This window comes from Dromaius novaehollandiae, chromosome 2 (assembly GCF_036370855.1).
Source record: "Dromaius novaehollandiae isolate bDroNov1 chromosome 2, bDroNov1.hap1, whole genome shotgun sequence".
NCBI lineage: Eukaryota > Metazoa > Chordata > Aves > Casuariiformes > Dromaiidae > Dromaius > Dromaius novaehollandiae.
Window position 1 is genome coordinate 9,251,525 of NC_088099.1, and position 13,947 is coordinate 9,265,471.

At 40.2% G+C, this 13,947-nt stretch overlaps 1 protein-coding gene across 4 annotated transcripts in view; it reads left to right on the forward strand.

Moving 5' to 3' along the window:
• Positions 1-13,947, forward strand: part of DPP6 (dipeptidyl peptidase like 6) — a 582,220-nt gene that overhangs the window by 415,099 nt on the left and 153,174 nt on the right. For all 4 annotated transcript variants that reach the window (XM_064505741.1, XM_064505742.1, XM_026097080.2 and 1 more), the window contains exon 4: positions 12,482-12,576. In XM_064505741.1, the coding sequence (XP_064361811.1) occupies positions 12,482-12,576 (95 nt within the window). The remainder of the gene's footprint in view (positions 1-12,481; positions 12,577-13,947) is intronic.

The following is a 13,947-nucleotide window of genomic DNA, read 5'->3' on the forward strand; positions in this document are numbered from 1 at the left end:
TAAAACATCCACCAATTCTGCCTGGGCTAAATTTGCAGAAAGTCTTCATGTCCAGTAGTCTAGTCTATTATCACCCTAATAAATACTTATGCCCCAATCCGCACTCACTTTTCCTATTTCCTAGTGAACAAAAGCCCATACGGAAAAGTTGCTGCCGCATCTGGCATGGGTTGCTCACCCAGTTGGCAGCATCAGCAGAAACTGGGGCCAGCGCGGCTGAGCCGTTGTCTCCTCTGCATCGCAAGAGGGTTAATGCGTATAAGCTGGGTAATGCAAAGACATTTTCACTGTGTTTATTCTTCTTGCTTCAATTGATGGACTGACTCATTCTACAAGATGCATTTCTTGGAAGGCTTATTCATAAGCCAGGATGCTTATTAATAATTTGGAAGTATCTTTTCTTTCCTTATTCTTCTTCTCAGTGGGAGTGGGGTTGTGAACTGTGACATAAAAAAAAGTGTTCTTACATTCCCCCAACCTTTTTTTAATATCAATGAGAGAATGTGTTATGTATATTTATTCCATACATTCAGTATTTTCCTTCTTCCAGGTTTTATTTCAGGGGCAACATTTGTAGGAATTTTCTATTACCTTTTACCTGGAAGCATTTAGCTGAAACCGAACTCGGTAGCCTGCAAAAGCTATGGCCTTAAAACCAGTAAAGCGTTAACCTTTATTCTTTCTTTATTATTTCTTTTTCTATTTTTTAATTCCTCACAAAGGGAGATTTTTATGAGTAGAATTATATTCCAATAAATGTCATATTCCTGTTTTTTTTTTTCCCTGATGGGCACAGAATGGCTGACATGGCTATATTATCAAACGAGTATAGATCTACGCATGGAAAACAGGAAAATATTTGTTAGAATTCTATATTTTGTATTTGTTTTTCTCCCCTTAGAGAGCAGGAAAGGGAGAACATATGATCAGTGTTCAGCTTCAATCAATTTGGTTTAAGGGAAACAATATTGGACTATATTCAGGCGAAAACAATATTGAAAATAGCATGTTTTTGCCCAGTTTGAGGGACACTATCACCTTGACTACAGTGAATTTTGGTTGCTCCATCAAAAAAGGTAGATTGTAGTGGGAATAGAAAAGGTCCAGAGAAGGGTAAAGAATATGACAGAAGCAGGGAGAAGCACCATAAGAAGAAAAAAAAATGGCTGGAGTGATGAAGAGGTGATGTAAGGATATAGAAAATAATGAAAAATATAAAGCAGTCATGCTCCTTTGCTTGAATAAGACCAAAGGACATTCTATAGTTATAAAGCCATCTGCTGAAAGTCATTAACCGAAGGAACCCATTGAGAAGATACTTTTGGACAAAGTGTTGACCAGGATTCAAAAACAGACCAGTCATTCTTTTGGTAGAGCCCCCACTGGGGGCTTCCCACCCGGACCGTGGAGCTAGCAGGGGTCTGCAGCAGCTGATGCTGCTCTTCTAGACTTACACTGCCTAACATTAGCAGTGGAATAAGGAATTCAGTTAATCATTAATCTGATTTGATATGGGATTTCCTGTGGGAGCAGGCCTGGTCAGCGTAGGCGAAGAGATTTGAGACTTTAAGGGAAAAATATATACTTAGCTGATGCTAATTTTTTCATTCTCTCATTTGCTGTTAATTTAAAACCCATTAGCTTGTATGCATAATTGCAGACTGTTCCTCTCTGTAGCCATTCCCTTGCGCTTGGTTACAGTGACTCTCTGTTACCCTTTCAAGTGTCTTTCATTGCTAGGTCCTCTACCTGTGATCACCTTCAATTATTTATTAATGGTTCTTTGCATGTGTTGAACACGTTTCCATAGACTCTGTAGAGCAGTGCCCTCTTGTGACTAGTCCAAGATCAGAAACCACAGACAGGTAACCAAAATGTGTGGGATGCTAGATTTGATGTCTTATCTGCCTTGCATTTTCAAAGGCTTTGAGTTGAGTGATGACTACATCTCTTTCAAACCTCTTTTATAACTGGGCTTCAACACAGGCAGAGACTGTGCCATAGGCACGCCTTAAGTGATTAGTTAGTATAAAAGGGATCACAAAATGTGCACACAAAGGTAATTAAAACCTTAACCAGCACTGTAGACACCGTCTAAACTGCTCGTTAATGTACAAAGATCTCATTCATTCTGTACTGAAATTTCAGCACTCTGTCCATGATAATAGTAACAAAAAGGAAAATAACTACTTTAAGTGTTCTTTGTCACAGCCACTAACAAGTGTAATCTGGTTGGCAGCGAAGAGTAAGAGACAAGAAAATGCACAGAGGAATTAAGGAAGCAAGCCGTGGGGTCACGTTTTAATGAAAATTTATTCATAGGTTCCTTTTCTTCTCGGGTGTCAAACGGATTATTACATTTGTGTAACACTTAGGGTTGTACGCTCCCTTGTGTGAAGCCAGGCTAAATGAGGCAGATAAGACCCGGTGCTTTTGGAAGGGAAGACAGACATCACGGCGAGGCTCGGCTTCAGCTGGCCCCACGGCACAGCGATGCTGCAAACCTGGCGCCACTCGCAGCGCGTGCCAGCTGCCTTCGTCGAGCTGGTGAGGGTGGCAGTGGCCGCGAAGGAGTGGCCGCTTGGGCTGTAACGTCAGCTAGCGATTAGTCCCGAAGAAGCCCTTGAGGTTTTATACCGACCAGCAGCTCCCACTAAAGTCTGTGCCGCTGCGTGTTTCATACCCATGCTAGCCAGATGATGCTAGCCCAGGTAAGCCAATGCTCGCAGCGTATGACCCGATGCACGCTGCATATTACCTGCGCTGCTTCAGTTTGCTGTTTAGACATATGTTCAGATTACAAAAAATACGTGGGGCTTGCATAAATGCAGCAGGGATCATTTCCTTGGAAATCAGTCATGTGGGAATGAATTGCTTTCGGCCTATGCTGAATGCGAGAGGTTTCTGGCAGGAAATCAAGGTGAGGACTGTAATCTGGATATCTCCAGCTGTCTGATCTCTGGTAACCAAGGGCTCAGCCTCGCTGCTGCTGCTGTGATGTCTAGGGTGTGAAGAGGCACGTGACATGAGCACATCTGGACTGAGAGAGAAGGTGGCCGAACATTTTTGTGGAAGGCTTTGCAACCCTGGAATATGCCAAGGTCAGCTCAGAGTGCCCTGCAAAGTCCCCATGCCGCCAGTGTGTATTATAGTGAGGCGAAATGAGGGTAACAAGCAAGAAGGTGCACATTTTTTCCTGTTGTTATTACGATTTTGTAGCAGTTTTGTAATTGGGATGATTTGCACTGGATGGAGTTGAAATGGATTTACTCTTGAGGATTTCTTGTTCATCTTTCTCCTAATTGCAGTCTCTTCCTTTTTTCTTTTTTTTTTTTTTTTTCCCTCCCCCTATGTGTGTTATAAAAGCAGACAGAGGCAGGGAAGAGGAGTTATTTGAAGTAGAAACGAGTTCTCTGTTTCCCACACGGACTTCAGCTTTTCATGCCCATGCCACTGCGCCATGGTCTGTGCCGACAGAGTTCTCCGATTAGGGCTCTTTGAAGCAGAGTTCAGTCTAGCAAATGAGAGGCAGCAGCAGAATTATTTCTGGGTTCAAATTTGGAACTAAAGTTCCATAGATGTGGACAGTCTGGAGTTCAGGCTTGGTGCTGAGGCCTTCTCTCAACAAGACCGAATAATCTTTTATGAGTTTGGATCTTGAAAAATCTGGGATTAGACAAAAAAGAGAAACTGAATAGTATTACTGATTTTTACAGTTATAAGTTTTTCCAGGACTCAGCCTTCTTAGAGCTTTTGACAAGTTAATTTGCAAGCTAGAGATGCACATTGATAGAGGAATTTTCCTGAGCTATGATTGTGTTTTATTTTGCTGGTGCGTGACTGTAAAAGCACTGTATGGGTGAGCCAAGTACAAGCTGCTTTGAAGTGATGAACAATTAAAACTAGTTCTAGCATAGTAAAGCACGTTGCACGTACTTGATATACTAATGCAACATGTTATACAGCATTTAGGTACATTATGGTAAATCACCTATTTAAAAAAAAAAGTTTTCCTTTCAGCCTCTCATGTAAAAAAATAATGCTAGGAGCAGTAGAAGGATAATGACCCATAATGCCAGAAAGATAAAAATGGGATTTCAGTTGTCTTCTGGAATTAAAGTGATGTTGTTAAAGGCAAGCTGCTCTCTGTCCCCTGTTGCTTCCTTGCATCAGTATCAGGAAGTCTAAAAGACTGTTGCTGATTTCTGCACTGCAGATTAGCAAGGCAGAAATAACAGGAATTGGTGGTGAGGGAGGTGGATTTAAGGCGAAAAGCAGTGGCAGGGGAGTTGATGGGTGACTGATGTCCGGCTCTGTAAGACCCAGCCTAAGGACCAGCTCTCACTGGCACGTGGGCAGGGTGAAGCTGTGGGTCTGGGACCAGGATTTCGTTGCCTTCCTCTGAACACGTCCACCACCTGTCCTCTTTCCCTCCCTCTCTCTCAATTATATATTCCAACGTCAGTTTACTGCAACACCAGGGGACAGGGAATGGGAAGCCTTTTCTGCGTTTTCTCTCTGAGAAACAGCTCAGTACCAAAACAGGCTTGGCTTGTGCTTTGGGTACTGAATTTCAGATTCAATTGTTTGTGGGTACATGATGTAAATATCAAATAGATGCATTGCAGTGAGTCTTGAAAGAACAAGAGATCATAATATTAAAAGTATCATTGCAACTTTCTTCTTTTCTACCTGAATTGGGGATTGAATCTGTATGGCCTTGAATCTGATTTTATTTTGTATCATATTTTCTGCAGTTAAGTTTTAGAGCACTTAAATACCACGCATGGTCTTAGCATCTGTTGACCATCTATTGCCCGTGCCGTTCTGAGGAATAAAACACACCCACCCAAGGGAACGCGATTCAAGGGGGGCTGCTCTCACTATTATACAAACCTGCTTGGCTTCAATAGGGCAGATACTGTTCTAAGTGAGAAAATAATCCTGCAGACTTAATAGATAAGATTAAATAATTAAATTTCCCCTTTCACAAAAGCAAAGTAAAAATAGTATTTCTCTAAGGCTGCCTGGGCTTGTCCTTCTCCCTTGTTCCCCCTCATATCATAGTTAATCTTTTTCATCCTATCTGATACGTTTTGCTAGTCTCTGATTTTTTTTTTGTCAGTTTTTCTTTTCTCTGTTTAATTTACCCTTTCCTGTGGTTTACTCATTACTTTCATTATTTCCCAAGACCTAAGCCTCTCTGTCTCAAAATCAGTCTCTGAAGACAGTGGCGCCGCGGTTGTGCTACCCCTTGCAGGATTAAGGGTTGTTTTACTATCTGGTCCCATGCACAGCAGCCTCATCTTGTCCCATTTGCTCTTCCTTGTCACTCAGAAAGCTCTTTTTTGCTGGAAATGCCAAGTCCTCCATAATTTAAATTCCATATGTGTACATAGTGTACATGCCAACGTGTAGCATTTCTGGGTGCCGAGCGCAGTTGTGGTGCTATTCTGACAGGGAAATACTGCAATTTGGTATAAACTGGCTTCCTTACAACAGGGCCCATGCTCCCCGGTACTGAAAACATCAGTAATCGCTACAGCCAGTACTTTTCTTTACTGTCTGATATCCTGGATTTGCTTTCTCCAGCCAGACACCTTTCTCAGCTCTGGTGTGTGTGAGCTGGAGGTTAGCTTTGGCGAGTTGTCCAAGCCCGTGCAAGGAGCAGACCCACTCCTTTCCCCTCATCTGGCTACTATCCACTGGGCTGGAGCTCACCTGGGCCCTCAGAAAACTTGTTCAGATGACAAATAAGCAAAAATTTTTATATTTTAATTCCACTGCCTCATAGTCATGTGTTTTTCTAAATGAATATGATTGTAGCTGTTGCCAGTCTTTTCTGCCTGAAATACCATCTGTCCTACAGTTGTAACCTCACTTCCTGTTATCTTGTTAGGCTGTAAATGATAACCAGTAATGTCTGATCAATACTTGCCTGGGAGGACTCCAAGAAACCCTCAGCTGGCTCAGGAATTGCCGTCGGTGTTTCAGCAAATGGAAACACCTGCCTGCCCCACTGCTGAGCGAGTGCCCCCAGCATGGTGGTGGTCAGCAGTACGGAGCTGATGGAAGTGCTGTCCTTTAGATGTAAGATAAACTCCTAAAGTCCTGACTGCTTTGGGTCATTAAAGCTCCCACGATAACTTTTTTGGAAGAGATGGGATGATAACATCGTTGTCTTGACTCATTTCCAGCTCCGGTAATTGCCTTCATCTAGTTGAATAGGATACAGTATTTTCACTTTGCGTAAAGCTCAGGGGACCTTTCAGAGTTTCTAAGCTTATTGTAAAGTCCATCGGATGCTAACTGCCTGCCAGCTGCCACGGGTAACGACAGAAGGGAGGCCTAGCAGCTATCTCCCTACAGGTGGAGAGCAGGGATGAGAAATAGCAGAATAGTCCTTACTCCTCTTTTGGTGGTCCTGTGACATTAGATATGGCAGCGAACAGCTAAATCACAGCCGTGTACAAGCCTGTTGCAATGTGACCTCCGCCGCGGGAGGATGATGTCAGCTCGCTCCGGTAGGGCATTCTGCAGTCTGCTCTGTTGACACGGTGTAATTTGTTTGCTAGCCTTGCTGGTCACATTTTTATCCAGAAACTCATTTATCTGAAATTGTTCAGAACTTGAATTTCCCTTATTCACCAATCTCCCTTAATCTTAAGGATTGAGAACAATAATTCCCCTGATGCCGACTTTCATCAGACTTAGACTCATTCAATTATCTTTCATGTCTGTGGAGCTGAAACTATAGGACTTGAGATGTTGCCTTTTCCTTTAAGTCTATAGCTCTAAATGACCAGAGCTGTCCTAACAATCCTGATACTACTTTTTGCTTTTCACTAAATATTATTAACTTGCTGGATGTGAATTTTGTAACTACTATTTTTCTGCTTTTCATTCCCTACTTGTTAAACTGATAGAAAATTTCAATTTCATTAAATTTTGTTTTAGAGCTGGATTTGAATTCTTATTCCCTCGTATCTTTTATCACATAGTTCTGGTTTCTACTTTCCATAATCTAGGACAAATAACAAAAATTCTCCTCAAATGCATACCAGTCTTGCCAATTATCTTATAAAGCAGTCTTTCACATCTAATAATTTGTACTTTGTATCATCAGAGAGGCATCACAGCCATAAATTTTTGAGTCTTGACATTAATGCAAACTTGCATTCCTGTAGCTGGAATGTAGTACCTTAGGTTTTTTTACATCTGCCAGTAGTCAAACTCATTTCTTCAAGAGAGAAAATAGTCCCAGACTTTCTTGTCCACCGTGATGAGCTATTTAGTTTGGTGCCCAGTTTGAGATCCCCCGGAGCATGGCAATGAAAAAACCACTCTGTTTGGTCAGATAAGTGCTCCTCTGGCCCAGTGGAGTCTCTAACCACGACAACAGCTGACGCTATGTTGGACTTGAGCCTGGCCCCTTTTGGTGGTCCATCACTGCGCAGCACTGGGTTAGGGATGACAGAGGGTATATCCATGCCTACTCCCTTTAGTACCTGCTGGGGTACCTGTTGTACGTGTCGTACAGTTTGTGTATTCCCTTTTTGAACTTGCTGATAGTTTCTGCCTTCACACCAAATCTGCTCCCTGTGCCAACAAATTCTTGCTGTTTCCTGTCCATTGTGTTAAAAAAGTTTTTTTGTTTGTTTTTTTTTAATATCTTCAGTGAGTTCTCAAGTCCTCACTGTTCTAGTCCTAGTATTATGGGATTTGGTGAAAAACAGTTCTGCATTCAACTTAGCTACTACCCTCATGATTTTGTATACCTCAGTGGTATCACCTCTCAACCTTTTCCATTTCTCCCCCTAAGGTGGTTGCATCTTTCCTTTAATCATTTCAGTTTCTCTTTATGTATCTCTGTCTGATGTAGAAACCAAACCTACGCAGAGTTCTGAAGATGTGCTCCAGGTTTTATATCATGGCAAATGATGCACGCTGTTTTGCTCTCTTGATGGTGTCTAACATTTTGTTGGCTGTTTTGGCTGCCGCGGCAGATTGAGCTGATGATTCGGGAGGACTACTGGCGATGATCTGTGATCTCTTTCCTGAGCTACGACTGTCAGTTCAAGTTCAGCATCATGTCAGCACCAAAGGGGCCAGGTTTTCAGAGGCCCCTGTGCTTTTTCTGATGATAAAACCTTGTGAAGGGTTTGTCAGGTTTGAATGCCTGCAAATGGAAGCATCCAAAATTGCTAGCCATTTGTGGACATTCAGACATAGTGCCTAATGCATTATTCCCTTAAGAGAAATCCCAGCAATTTTATCTTGTTTCACCCTAAACGAGAGGACAGGAGACAGCTGCCAGGCTAAGCACACCCCTTGTGTGTGCTGCTTCTGTCAAATGTGAGGCTGGCTGGGGCTCAGCAACTACAAGCTACTCCCTGTAACTAGATCTGTGTCTTCTGTGTGCGTTTCCTGCCTGAATTTAAGAAAGATGTGTACAGAAAAGCTAGGAAACTGTGACACTGCGCATACATCATCTGTCTTGGGTTTTCTGCATTCGCCCATTCGGCTTATCAGTTTTGTTTTTTTTTTTTTTTAACTTTTTGCCAAGACTCCCATTCCTCCACACTGACTTGGAAGAGCACCAAGGCTGTTCAGTTATTTCTAGTGATCACTGCTTTTTGCGTCAGTCACTTTTGTAGGTGTGGCTACGTATCTGTGTCTACAAACAGACACGCAATGTATTCCACCAACCAGCCCATTTCCTGGAAGTTGCAAGAGAGGGAGGAGCTGGCTATGTGAACTCTGCTGTTGAAGAAATCCATAATATAATGGAATAAATGGCTTTATGCCTGAAAGTTACAATTTTCAGCATCATTTACACTGAACACTCGCCCCAAAGAAAGGCAGGTATAAAAAATGAGATGCAGTGATGACCTTTATCAGCTGTGGTGACAGCTATAAATCAGGCTGCAAATTCTCATCAGCTCACTGGACAGAATTCATTACAGACGGAGATTGCTGCAATGCTTTTTGTCTTTGATTGAGGTACGTCCCATTTAAACAAATGCCCTTTCACTGGAACAAATCACACATTTCAAAGCAGAAGTCCAAGAATATTATTCATTGATTCTTTTGAAGACTAAGACAATACGACTTACAGACTAGCTAAAGCTCACTGTGTTTTACTTGGAATATAATGCAGATCAATTTGTTCTTCTTTTAAGCAGACCAATTTTCTGTTCATTAATTCAGGCTCTGTGTTGATGGCTTGTATTGAATATAATAGTCAGATTTACAGGCCTAACAAATCAGCGCTGCTTCCTTTGTTCTTTCTTATTCATACCAGACATACATACAACAGATTAGCACCTGATTTTAAACTTGTTCCACTTTCCAGCAAATAATGGGAAAGTCTTTCATTGCCTACTTTCAACTGTGGAGCAACTATTATGCAATCATCTTGGAATTATATACCTTATCAAAGTGTTATGTTTTTGTTGCAATAACTGCAAGCAAGAGCATAGGGAATAATAAAAGTTGAGTAGGAATACTGTTATGACCAGTAATGTAACTTCCATCAGTTCATGTAATGCTTAAGAAAGAGCTACCAAAAATTAATATGCCCCTAATCATTGGATTAAGAAACTACTTTACCTGTGTACTGAACTTCAACCTGAAAATAAACTTTCATCAGCTGTTTTTCTGTGATTAGGAAGTATCCTGATAGGCTTACAAGTTTCCAAATGCTTTCCTGGCCATATTTAAAATGAGATTTTCCTCTTCAGAACTTAGTATGTGATTGGAGAATATTCTCTGTTGCTGACATAGGATCGTTATTTAAATGGTAATCTTTTTCAAAATGGCTGATAATTAGGTAATATTCTGTCTCTCAGCTCGGTTATTCCTATTTTGTGGAATACCTGTAAATAAAACGTTGTACTATGCAACTTCCTCTTATAACAAATGATGTTTCAGCCCTAATGGTCTAAGAATATAAATGGACAAGGTCTGTAGGGAGTGTTAATGTCTTTTATTATAACACTTCGTAGGTTGTTGGCACACAAGCATTTCTTCAGGATCTGGAGCAGAAGCTGGAAGTTGAAAATATAAATAAGTCTGTGCTGGATCAGACCCCAGAGATCATCTGTTCCAGCATCTGGCCTTGACAAAAGCAATTGCTTAGGGAAGACTTTAAAAAGCAGGCAAGTTTCTCATGATGATAATTCAGGTTATGCTTCTAGTCTCCAGCAATCTGAGGTTCAAGGGCTTTCTGAAGATTGTCTCCCTTCAAGAACCATAATCTTTGTTGAACTTTTCTTCCATTTTTCTAATTCTTTTTTAACACACATACAGTTCTGGCATCCACTGTACTCTGGGACTGTGACTTCCACAGTTTGTTTACCTTCTGCTGGAAGAAATATTCCCTTTTATTTGTGTTGAATATGTTACTTGCTGGTGTCATTTAATGCCTGCTAATATTTATGTTGGAGGAGACAGGAAATAAGAATTCAGTATTTATCTTCTTGATGTTGCTTATGACTTTTGGGATTCTATCCTAGTCATATTCAATCAGTTCTTCTGCAAGCTGAAGAATCTTAGTTTATTTAGTCATAAATCATATGAAGCAATATCTTAAAAACTTGAATATAATCAGGCACACTTATGAAAATTCCATGGGCCTTGGACAACATCTCAGAAGAACTAATAAACAAATTTTAATACTGTCAAATCCAAACAGGAACTCTCTTCATTATTCTGGTCTCAAATGCAAGTCTTAATGTAATACAGACCCTGCATTTTTTATTCATAACAGAAGGTGTTGATAAAATTTATGATATAACTAAAAGAAAGAACAGAGAGAGAGGAAAGACTTACCAGAGATACTTTGAGAACTTTGTCCAGGAGTCTGAAGGGCTGCTGCTGTGACTTGGACACATCTTAAGTCTCTAAAAGTTTGTTGGTTGGAGGATATCATCCATAGTGCGGCAACACTTTGGCCTCAAAGAATTGGATTCTTCCTATTCTCAAAAAATAATATCTCTTTATAGTCTTACATGCAAAACAGCGACATGTATGGAGATGACTGTTTTTATTAATAGTAATAAATAGAGTGGAGAGCTTTTCCTCTGCACTTTGAAAGCATTTTACAAAGATGTGGTTAGTGATTGGGATGGGGATGACTGTTATCAGTTTAGAAATAAATAAAACAAAAAACAAACGAAAGCATAGATAAGGAAGGAATTTGCTAAGACTGAACAACAAAGTTTTGGCAGTACTGGGTCTCTGGAGCTGGTGCTTTCTTCAGCAGGTTACTCTAAAGTGAGCATTGTATGCCTGTTCCTGGTATAGTGAGTTAGGTCTGTATTTGTATGAATTCTTCAGGATTTAGACTCACATTTGACTCATCGTAGAACAAGCTATGGGTTATGTTTAATCATTCACTTGTCCCTAACACTTGTGGTATGCACCATGGCACTCACCCTGCAGCGGTGTCACAGCACTGCGGTGAAGGTTGGAAATGAGGAATTGTTTCCCTAGCTGAAACTGGAGGCAGAAGTAAGGTAGGATCTACTAACTCTAGGCCTTAATTTAGCCAGGTTGCAAAAAGCAGTAACCCTGCTCTTGCATCAACAAGAGCTACTGAATCTTTTAATGGCAATGTGCTTGGGACTTCAGTTTTATCTTTTATTTATGGGCAGTATAAGCACTGATCAGCCTTGAACCTGAGTTTGTGAAATTTGTCAAGGTTACAGACCTTCGTTGTTGTAATGTTCTATCATCCTGAGTCTTCGACCTTCCACCCAACCCTCATTTCATGTCTGTTTCACATGTCTACCTCAGCGTTTCTGTCCAGTAGGTTTTGAGCTTCGAAAGCTGGAGACTATCTTCTGCCTGTGCAGCACCTACCGGTCCTTGTCCAGAAGTCTTAGGTGCTGGGACAGTCCAAGTGCACAACATGAGCAAGGAGATTTTTCTTGTTCCATGTGAAAATAGTAATTTCTTAGCCTGCTTCTGCTTCTGGTATAAGTGTGCAGGAGAAATGGCAGTTAGATGGTTTGTACAATATTTGGTTCAAAAACCTGTTGTGTTAAAAGATGATCTGCCTTTAACATTCAGAGACTCTCTGCCTTCAACATTCAGAGACTTTCTAGGCATCTGGCCTAATAAACTCCAGCAGAGATTAAGAATCTTGGAAATCTTTATGCATAAGGAACATTTTTTGACCTTACTTTTTCCACCCTACAGGGTAGACAGGGATCTTTGTGTGTACATTCAAAACCAGGCACACTCATGCATTCAGTTCTGGGAAAGAGTGGCAGAATAAATATGTGACAAATATTAACCATATTATTCAATGACTATCATAGAAGTCACTTTAATATTACAGCAATGGCTGTGTTAAAATTCTGTGTTCTTTATGGGAATATTCCCAAAAGCCATTTTGGTTCAAGTCCATAATTGGGTTCTACAGAAACAGATAATTTCAGATTTCCTTAATGTTCTTTTCTTTTCCTCCTTGCAGATAATGAATTCATTTATAGAAACCAGAATGGCACTGTGATTCTGAGGAATGTTGAAACTAACAATTCAACAGTATTAATAGAAAACAAAAAAATTGTAAGTATTTTCTATGATGAGTAGAAGTTCACAGTTTTCTTGCAGTTGGATCAGTAAAGCAGAAAATGACTTAGGTTTCAGTTTCTTGTATTGTCAAGCAGATGCCATACGCTTGTAATACTATGGGCTAAACAACTACTGATAATGTGAAACTGAACTCAAAGTTTCTTTATTATTCTGCAAGCTCAGTTTCTTTCATACTGCAAAAAGTACCATACTGATATTTGAAGCAAGTCTTGCATATCATATATAATTGAAAGATACATGATTTTGGTCTTTTCACGCTTAATAGAGAAGACAGGCGATACAATTTGCTGGCTGCTCCTAGCATTCTCCACATTCCTCCATGTAAATACTTAATTTTTAACCTGTGGATTTGCTGATTTCACTTGCATAATGTTTGAAATGTAATTTCAGTGTTGTTAATGAACAGTGCTGATGAATGCAAGTGGGTTGCATATGAGAAAAACCCTAAGACATTATTGGGAAAAGATGTTAGGAGGTGGCTATTAAAATGAATTAAAAGAAAATAAATTCACAGCTGAAACAGAATAGTATTTATAGTAATGAAAGTGTTTTGTCGCATTAGTTTTTAGGGCAGATGAAGCCAGCATTATGTCAGAAGTTAGTACATTAAATGTCAGATTGTTTTCAACATCTCTGGTAAAAATGAATAGGTTAAGTTAATAAAAGCTAATTCCTGAGGTAAAATACAGTTATCTTTGCTGTAACAATGAAATATGAATCACATTGTCCTCACAAAATTGTTGCTTACACAGTGCCTGCCTAAGGTTTTGGTTAGTTTGAGAGTTATTTTCTATAATATCATTGGGAAAGTACAAAGGCAGAGTATGGCTAACACAGGCTTATCTAAATGACCCAAGATCTGCAGAAGGCAGCTTTGGAAGCTGTACGCTTGACTTTTTCTCAAAAAATAAAAGAAAATTTACAAGAAAACCATAAAAACACATTCCGAGTTGACTTTGTTCTGCAGTAAAACTGAATCTATGACTCATACAAAGCTAGAGTGCAGTATTTTTTTTCTAATGAGACCAAGAATTCATCACTGAATTGTTATTACTGGACCTAGCCTTAAACACTATATTTTGTCGTTTAACTTTCATCCTTTGCTACATCATGTAAGCAATTCTATTTTACCTGAGCATAACACCCTTTTCTTTTTCTTTACCACTCTGCTGTTTTGCTTTTTTCACTTTTGGGTCAACCTAAAGGACCATGACTTGAAGCGTCTGTCTCACCCATCAGTGAGTGCAAAACTAACATTTCTCCGGAAACATTTCTCCAGTAGGGCCCGTGCAGATGACTATCGCAAAATATTCCCTCCCTGGGTATAACTTTAGAGTACTGTCT